At 39.0% G+C, this 10056-nt stretch overlaps 1 protein-coding gene across 9 annotated transcripts in view; it reads left to right on the top strand.

The window, feature by feature from the left end:
• Positions 1-10056, top strand: part of pdm3 (POU-domain protein pdm3) — a 214660-nt gene that overhangs the window by 161775 nt on the left and 42829 nt on the right. For 8 of the 9 annotated variants that reach the window (XM_074100558.1, XM_074100559.1, XM_074100561.1 and 5 more), the window contains 4 exons: positions 4235-4358; positions 5477-5662; positions 7995-8135; positions 8531-9017. In XM_074100558.1, the coding sequence (XP_073956659.1) occupies positions 4235-4358; positions 5477-5662; positions 7995-8135; positions 8531-9017 (938 nt within the window). The remainder of the gene's footprint in view (positions 1-4234; positions 4359-5476; positions 5663-7994; positions 8136-8530; positions 9018-10056) is intronic. The other variant, XM_074100554.1, reaches the window with a different exon arrangement.

Genomic DNA, 10056 nt, shown 5'->3' with positions numbered 1-10056 from the left:
ATAACAGGTTGAACTGACACATTTTGGAGTAACAGCGTTATGCCACTGTTCCACGACATTAATATCAGACTGAACATCTTCTGACATTAATATCTACAATATCAGGTTGAATCTGTTCATTTTCGATGACAGCGCTTGTGACAGGTTTCGACTATCTGAACTATTTGACGAGTTTACTTGCGAACTAAGCAATAGAGGTACAACTGCTGATTCAGTTAAATCATTATCAGACTACAAGTTGTCTTACTTTCAAATCTTGAAAATCACATTCAAAGAAAGTAACATCTCTGCTTTCACAAGTCTTCTGGGATATCTAATATCTCTGAAATAATAACTTCTTGGATCTTCTGAATATCCAACGAAAATGCTCGGATGCTTCATGTCCAATTTCTTCGATTACATTCAGGGACATGGATGAATGCTCTGCATCAAAAACACGCAGATGAGAAAGATTTGGTATTTTAGCATACCATTTCTCGTACGCCGTCTTCCCATTGAGAGCACGGTGAGGAGACCTATTTTAAGATATACAGCCATCTCTGCAGCATCTTGCCAATAAGCCGGAGAAAGGGAACTATCAGAAAGCATTGATCTTACTTTCTCCAAATTGAGCGATTTGTTCTTTCTGCAATAGAATTTTGCTGAGGACTGTAGGGAACTGTTGTTTGGTGTTGAATTCCTTCATTTTGTAAATATCTCGAAAATTCAGCATTAACATATTCTTTCCATTATCGCTCTTCAATATCTTAATCTTTGCTCCTGTTTCCCGCTCTACTGTGGACTGGAAAATACGAAACTTGTTCTTTACTTCCGCTTTTGAAAGATAAAGAATACAAAAGTCATACGAGAAAAATCATCTATAAAAAATAAAATATACTTATTGCTTGAAATGAAGTTCAGGCAATGGTCCACAATATCTGAATGAATAAGTTGCAGAACAGAAGTTGATCTTTTATGTGAAACTTTCTTAAAGGTTTCCTATTCTGCTTACTTCAATGCAGGGGATACATGGTTCCTTATCGACTTCTAAGTAGTCCACGCCCACTGCGTGTCCCTTCCTCAGTTGATCCATTCCGATGCGACATAAATGACCTAGTCGTCTATGCCAGAGCTTGAAGCTAGAAACATCAGAATGGTCTCAAAAGCAGATAATTGAGGAATTGGGTTGACCGTGCAGTCTAAAGAATACAGTCCACCACATATAGAACCATGTAAAATTACATCACCTGTACAAGAAAAAACATCAGAATCATAAAAATTACAACCTGTTCTATCAAAAACTACATTAAAACCTTTATCTACTGCTTCTTCACTGAAATAAGATTAGAATTCAAGTTCGGTACATGAACCACATCAGTAATCTTCTTTATATGACCGCAAGTGCTAATAGAAATATCTCCAATGCTTTACTGGGCAGTACATCTCCATTTGCAATGGTTACAGTCCCAATAGACGAACTTCTCACATTATTCATCCAATCCGCTCGTGACGTCATGTGTGCTGAAGCTCCAGAATCAATAAACCATTTATCACGCTCTAATCCGTCATTGACATTCAGTGCACATAGAGAATTTTTGTGATTTACGGGTTTCTTCTTCTTGTCCTTTTATGGGGACAATCTGGACGCTTATGTCCTGGCTCCATGCAGTCGTAACACACAATAGGTTTCTTCGGTTTGGATGTAGAAGGTTTGTTCTGTTTCATTTGTGTACGAAGAGCAGTATCTGGGTTATCTATAGCTGGTTTATTCAATTCATTCAATAATGGTCTTAATTAAATCCACTGTAATGTCTATGTTGGAATTTTCCAAAGCCATTACTAAAGTGCATATGAGGACTTAAACCTCCAAGAAGAATCGCAGCTATTGAAGCATCTTCCATAATTTGTGCCAATGTCGGCTAAATCTTGCACAGTTGACATGACAGCATTTATGTACGTCTCTATATGGAATCAAAATCATCAAGACAGTACCTGTACAGTTTCCGTTCGAGGCTTATACGTCGCCCTAAACCTTTGTCCTCGTAAGCGGACGAAAGAGAATCCCAAGCTTCCTTGGCTGTTTTGCATGACCTTACGTGAGTTATTGCCATACCATCTAAAGTGAGACATATTTTCGATGACGCCTTCTGATCGTTACGTGATTTTACCTCAGTAGGAATTTTACTATTATCAGAATATCCGATAATCGTCTCCCATAACTCTTCATGCATAAGGTACATACGCATTTTGAATTTCCATACGGAATAACCGTCTCTGTTAATGAGTGGTTTTATGCAGAAATCGAAAATTTGCCATATTTATACGCACAGCTGTTTGATGTCACAACAAAAATAGTATGAAAATATCCTCGTGAACTATGAAAATTTACAGATTTTCATAATTTATAAACGCACATACTGGAAAAGACTAGTAGATTCACTTTTTATAAAGAATATATAGCTTTTATAAGTAATACTCAGTTAAATATAGAGTTTCGTGCTGATAACGAATGTTGTATTTGACTTTGTTTATTGAAGTGACATACGTACATCAGATAGAATACAATGTATAGTAAGAATAAGAAATTTAAACATTTTGATTAGCCAGTTACAACAGATACTATACTCTTTTAGTTCGAATGGAGACCGCGGATCGGCAAGCGCGGCGTTGGTGGACACCAACGAGATGGACGGGACCTGGTTAAAGCCACGGTTCACGGTAGATGCAAGCCGCTTCCAACCGAAGCAACTGGAGGGGGGATAGGCCTATGTTCACCAGTGGACATCCTATCCTACGGTTCTCTATCGTTTGCCCAAATTTCATATGCCAGAATGTATTGTTCCCATAATTTTCATTTGCCATAAAGTAATTTATTTCTAAAATAGTATTTTCTTCAGAATTGATATTAAACTAACCTAACCTAACCCACTGCATTCTATAGGATGAGATTTTTAAAAAATCTGGAAATAGCACGGTTCTATATATTTTATAGCAAACGTTGGTATGGCAAGTGGAATTCGGGCAAATGAAATTCGGGCAAGTAAAGGTATACGCTATCCCACGGCCGATTATGATGATGATAATGATGATGATAGGTACTACTGTACACACTACTGTGTTTGGGGGTAAAATGGCCGGTGAAATTCTAGCATAACATCGTGAGCCCTTGCGTACTTTATAACGAACGCATTAATTCGTTGTGGATGTCCTGGGTGGCGGTGATTGCTTTTCATCAGGTGACCCGCCTGCTTGTTAGCACCTTATCATAGATCTTGATAGAGTTTCTCTAAAATCAAGGTACAGTCGAGTTCATAAACTTGTGAGCAAAAATTTGATCAAAAATAACACTATCTACGCCAATAACAATAGAGTCGTGTTCAGATACTTTTGAACAAATTTTTCCTCACTAGATTATAAACTTGTCTGTACGCAGAACAATGCCGAATTTAAATCATAAAATAAAATATTTTCGTCGTCTATCTAGTGTGTTGGATGTGGCTTACATCATTAAACTATATTATATTATTGCTAAGTTTATTTTACAATTTAAGATCATTATGCTCGCTACCCGCAAGTGTAATAAGGCGTTTATACAAGCACTGTCTCTTCACCGCCAGTCATCCATCGTGAAAGCCAATAGAATGCCTCACACGCCACAGTTAGAAATTAATCCTTCTGCACTGCAATGGAATGAAAAATCAAGTTGATTTGTCGCTAGTTTTTTTTGTGGCGTACAGAGCACGTCACTTAGTTTTTTTTGTGGCGGTGAAGAGGTAAAGAACTGGATCAACTTGACAAGAGGTTTATCCACCCATTACATACCTCTCATATTTCGTTTTCTAGATTTTTTACCGTACAACAGCAAAACCTACTAGACACTGACAAAATTGTCCTCCAATGGAGAGAGCCATATTAAGATTGGTTTTTGGAGTATTTTTGTATTTTTATTTCAACTCCAAATTTGTTACTTTTAGGCTCATCCCGTGAAATCCAACGAAAATACAAACTGAAACATGGATACACATAAAAAAAACCAGAAAAAGAGACCAGCGCTGGAAATTGAACCCAGGTCCTCAGCATTCCGTGCTGCGTGCTATACCCCTACACCACTGGACAGGAGTCTAGACACAAATTTCTCCCATGCACCACACATTTCAGCCTGCTTTTTTTTAAGAGCCATATTTAAAAAAACACAAATTGTCAAAAACGGTCATGATTTACGATGATTTTCTAACGTCCTGGTTTCCTTTGCCAGCAGGCAGAGTCGGACCGAGAGAGCGGCGCGAGCTCGCCGGAAGGCGCGGCCCGGCAGCTAGCAGAACCCCGGTCGCCCTCGCCGCGCACGCGCACGCCCCAGCACCAGCATCTGAATGGCTCCAGTGAGTTCGTAATGCATCGAATTTTATACATTTTTACTTTTATTAAGTAATACCTCCTTTAGAGTGTTATCGCTCTTTCCATTTGTGGGCGAGTTGATAGTGAATCGAGTCCGCAACGTGCCGCAAGCGCAGCAGCATTTCCACTAATAATGTGCAAGAATGTGTTGTGAGGAATGTGTTTTTGATGAACCAATAGAAACGCTGCATTTACCTCGCCTCGCTCCGCTCAGCTGTTTCCACCAGAGATGTGCTGTATGAGGATAGGTAAATGAAGCGTTTCTATTGGTTCATGAAAAGCATATTAAACATATCTTTGGTGAAAACGCAGCCTAATAGAGCCTTATCACACTGGCGATTAGTGGGCGACTTGAAAGCGAAGCGAGCCCGTAACTCGTACGCCGCTATCACGCCGAAATGTCATTCGCGCAATTCCGGTAAAGTGTGCTTAGACCCTCATACGTTTGTCGAAGTTTGGCAAGCGTTCACCAATCTTTCCGCAAGTGTTCACCAGCTCCTCTCGAAGCGCATAAATGCGGCTTTAGGTTGGCGTATTTTTTTGTCTTATCATCATTATTTCTGAAAATTAACGGTTAACATTTGACAAAACATTATAGAGGATGTATTTATTCAATACCAATTTTGGATGGTAAAAATGTAAGAAACATCAATGTATGGCATACAGCAGAAAGCAAAAGCATTTTAATTTCTGAAACCTTAGGAGACAAAATGATTTCAATACTACCTAGCTATTTAAAGAAATACAACTTAAAGGGCATATACAAGGATTCTTAAAAAACCAGTATATTTAAGCAGATTTTTGGGTTAGTTCGATTAAATACCATTGTTAAGTTTTCTAATACGTATATTTTAATGTTCACAATTAAGCCACCAAGTCACCGTTTTGACGTTATACACTTTAGACATCAGCCAATTTTTAACCCAGTCAAAATCCTATAAAACATTTGCGGTAGTAGGATTCAGAAATACTAACTCAACCATCTGCTAAAATATTCCGAATTCAAAACACAGTGTATATTGATTGATACTGTCTACCCAGGTTTGGTGTCCAAAAAGAACGCCGTGATCTACAAAGAACTAACTCACGCTTCCTCCCACAGTGGCGTCCATGTTCCAAAACCTGCAGAGCCTCGCTAACATGCAACAAAACATGCCAATGTCGCAACAGTTGCAGCAACAGATGTCGCAACAGATGTCGCAACTTGCAGCGAACCTACAGGGGATGACATCGATGCCGTCCAATCCTGTCATCAACTCGCCTTTGAATTTAAGTGTTAGTGCGCCAGGTGCGTAAATAGTTTAATAGTTTTTTTAGAATTAACTCACACACACACATTGTACATTGCCCATTGGCCGCCGAAAGACGTCCACTGCTGGACATAGGCCTACCCCAAGGCTCTCCACTCAAACCGGTCTTGTGCTTTCCGCATCCACCGCGATCCCGCGATCTTAACCAAGTCGTCGCTCCATCTTGTTGGAGGCCTACCGACAGCTTGTCTCCCGGTCCGCGGACGCCATTCGAGAACCTTCTGACCCCATCGGCCATCAGTCCTGCGAGCAATGTGCCCCGCCCACTGCCACTTTAGTTTCGCAATTCTTCCTTAATTAATACCCTAAACAAAATATATCTTAATAGAGAAATGCGTCAACATCGGAGCTATATAAGTGGTATTAGCATGACGTCGCAATAACTCGATTCTGGCTGGGTTACCTACATTTTTTACTTGATTCAGGACGGCCAAGTTTATGAAACTAACTCCGTTGTATGAAATTAACTTAGTTGCATTCAAGACGGGTCCGTATCGGCTCGCACGCTTGTTGAAAGTCTGAATGTAATAAATAAATAAAATAAATAAATATCACGGGACAATTCACACCAATTGACCTAGTCCCAAAGTAAGCTTAGCAAAGCTTGTGTTATGGGTACTAAGCGACGGATAAATATAATTATATAGATAGATACATACTTAAATACATATTAAACACCCAAGACCCGAGAACAAACATTCGTATTTTTCATACAAATATCTGCCCCGACACGGGAATCGAACCCGGGACCTCAAGCTTCGAAGTCAGGTTCTCTAACCACTAGGCGATCTGGCTGGTCGTCTGGTAATGTTTGTCAGAATGATCGTTTGTCATAATTCTTTTTTCTCTGAATCCAATAATTGTCCAGAATTGTCATGAAACAAACAAATGTTTTCTATAAGATGACCATTTAAAAAGTTCAGAAAAATCTAAGGTTTCAGTGGGAAAAAAATGATGACAAACGATGATTCGGACAATCATTACGGTATGACTAGCGAAAAGTATGCGAACTTTGGCGCTCCCACTCAAGACATACCTATATAACTTCCGTTTCTTTCACTCCTGGTTGCCAAACGAAAATATTTAGGTGGGTGCTTAAAAATATCTAAACACGCACTTACGAAATTTACAATACTGACGGTGTGTTTGGATATTTTTGAGTATCAAAATAGCTGCGATGTTCACGATGGCGACTGTAACTGATTACTAATGACTGTTTATTAATGAACGTCAATCGAGTAAAAAAGAGTTGTTTCAAAATCTGAAAGAATCTGAATCGTATACATTTTAAGTCGCCGACAAGTTTAGCAGCGCACTCCCAAAAGGCTATTAATTATTATAAAATCTAGAATAATTAAAGCTTAAATGTGATTAGATGCTTTATTCTCCATCCACTGTAATTATTGTATCTCTCAGATCTTTTAATCATTAAGCATTACGTCATTAAAACAAAATAAAAAATAAATTAACATAAAACCCTCGCGTCGCACGGAAAAAATAAAAGGTATTATTTAAAATACACTCAGCCACTGGGCATTGATTGATTCGACTATTTACACTCCAAACGTCCCGACGCCTTTTCCTAACTTTTTCAACACATTAGCATTTGGAGCTGCCTTTGGGCGGACGCAAACGGCACGAGGGATCCCTAATTAGAGCATTAGACAGGTCGGATAATCAGAAAGACACGGTTCGCGCATTAAAACTCTTAAAAACTCGAAAATCACGTGATACGTAATTAGGTGATTACCGAAACCAATCGATTTAATGAATTCAAGATAGCGGCTTCACTCCACCTCCATTAAAGCTATGCCGTAATGGACGAAAAAACCTATTTAAATAATGAGTATAATTACATATTTTTTCACGAACTCACGGATATTACTGTTGCGGGATCATTAAGAGTTTTATTGTCTTAATAGGGCTAATTATACATTTTTTTCGGCTCTTAATTGATGCGTTGTAGGAAAGAGCATTTATTACAAAATGTGAAATGTCATGGTTTAAATGAATACGTTATGTTAATGCCGAATTTAACGGGCTTGTAAGGCATGCAGATGATGTTTTAGATTTTGGTGTGGTCGTTTTGTTCGCGGTAAATTAGTCTTGGTCTGTTGCCGATCGGGTAATTTCCTATTGCTTTAGAGGCGCGGTCTTTTGTAAGTGCAATATTATTTTATTGTTTAATTGCATAAGTAGAAAGTTGAGTTTGATGAGGGTTGGTCAATTAACCCGTTGATTACCGTGGCTGATGTGTCTGGGAACTCATTTACTTGTTTGTTGTGAGTAATTCTCTTGGTATGTTGGCAGGCATGGGGTCACCAAACCCGGTAGGCAACAGCAACATGCTGCCGCCGGCGATGCCGTCTCCGATGCCGCAGCTTATTCTAGCTTCAGGACAACTGGTGCAGGGCATCCAGGGAGCACAGCTGTTAATACCAACTTCACAAGGTTTGTGAAGCCATGAAGACGTTTTAACTGAGAATCGATCCTTCCACTCTGATTATAAATAAAGAAAGAAAAATAGGTGATAAAACTTGCTTTAAGGTGCTGGAGATACAAGTATATGTCCTCCATTATTTCAAATTTCAGTAAACTCAAATTAGGTGACAAGACCTTACTATTTATTCAATGTATTCTTAAAGATTGCATTGATCTTTTGAACCGTAAGGATAAAAAAAAAACAAAGGTGCGAAAGTTCGAACCTACAATCCTCTGCATGAAATGCCATGGGTCAAACCACTAGGCTACCACGACTTGGATTAATACATAAAATCTTTTTATGCCTGAATGTTTCCTTACTATATTATTATACTCTTTATTCTAATTTAACATTACTTCTGCAGGTATCGCTACGCAAACCATCCTTACTATACCAGTGAACCACGTAAACTCCAACGACCAGATGGTCAACCTCGCGCTCAACAACGGCCAAGTCGTCTCCACTTCTCTAGCCAACCTCCAAGCAATGGCCCAACCACATCAGCTCCTTAACTCCAACCAGCAACAGCAACCAAACATCCGACCAAACATGTTGAATCCAACATTGTCAAACGCGCTCCTAAATCCAGGCCTACCAAATTTTTTGTCGAACGGAGCAGCTAGTGCTCAGGAGCTACTTCAAGCATTCCAGCAACCACAAGCGAATCATAACCTTCTGCAGACGGTGCAACAGAACAATATGAATCAGCAGATGCAAGGGCGGCGGTCGTCGTCTCCGAGGCCGGATAGGCTGTACAAAGAGAGAGAAAATTTCGAAAGATACGTCAGCAGTTCGAGAGAAAGAAGCGAACGGGAGAACTCCGGGAGCACAGCAATCAACAGTATTAACAGGTAAGTGAAATAACTATAAAAAATCAGAAATATGTCTTTCCAATATTTTCACCTATTTTCACGGTCTTTCGTCGAACCTTGACAAAGAAAACTGTAACACTTCGAATATTCTTAGACATTAGGAACAGTAAGTACCGGCGAGTAGACTAAAACATAACAGTCATAACACTTACTCGTATGACGTTGCCTGAAATTTCGCTCGGAAGAAATACTTAGGATGGTTCTTGACTACACTGTCATAAATGTTACTGAATATGAGATGTAACCTAATCGATTTTTCAAAATTCCTATTCCCCATGAGTTTTATAAAAAAAAACTTAAAACCTTTTTTGAGAAACTCATGTACAGTCAAGTGTAAAAATATGTACTTATTCAAAGTTTTTAAAAATATCTGCCACAGAATCTTATTCCGACGCAATAAGGCCGTAATATATTTGATTGGTTCGAATAGATACTTATTTTTGCACTTGACTGTACCTATCACATGCAAAAAATGCATACTTTTGTTCTACAGTTGCGATTAATGTATACCCCGACTAAATTATGAATATTGGCGAGTAACTCAACAATACGGTTTGCGATGGTACATACCGCCTTAATTAAGTACGGATGAATTTAAAGTCTATTACAATTTTTCTCGTGACTTCAAGACCCGATAAGAGCACATAGGGTACCGGAGTAGTACATGAGGGTACATAGAGCACAGGGAGCCCAGGACCCTCAGCCTCATGTGTCTAGAACAGTGTTTTTCAACCTGTGGGTCGCGAAGCCTCTTTAGGGGGGTCGCGGAACTCCTATTAGATGCTGGGAACACTACAACAGTAAAAAAAAAAGTTTAAAAATATTTAGCAAGTAAATGGGTTAACCAATTATATTTGCCACAAAATAAAATACATGAAAAAAAACAACGGGTAGGGGGGTCGCGAAATATTTATTCATACTAAAAGGGGTCGTATTATGAAAAAGGTTGAAAAACACTGGTCTAGAATATCCAAAGTACACGAAAACAAATAAGTTTACAACACAATACAATGACTTT

The sequence above is a fragment of the Choristoneura fumiferana genome, chromosome 17, assembly GCF_025370935.1.
Source record: "Choristoneura fumiferana chromosome 17, NRCan_CFum_1, whole genome shotgun sequence".
Lineage (NCBI taxonomy): Eukaryota > Metazoa > Arthropoda > Insecta > Lepidoptera > Tortricidae > Choristoneura > Choristoneura fumiferana.
The sequence above is the reverse complement of the archived record's forward strand: the minus strand, read 5'-3'. Positions and strand labels throughout refer to the sequence as shown.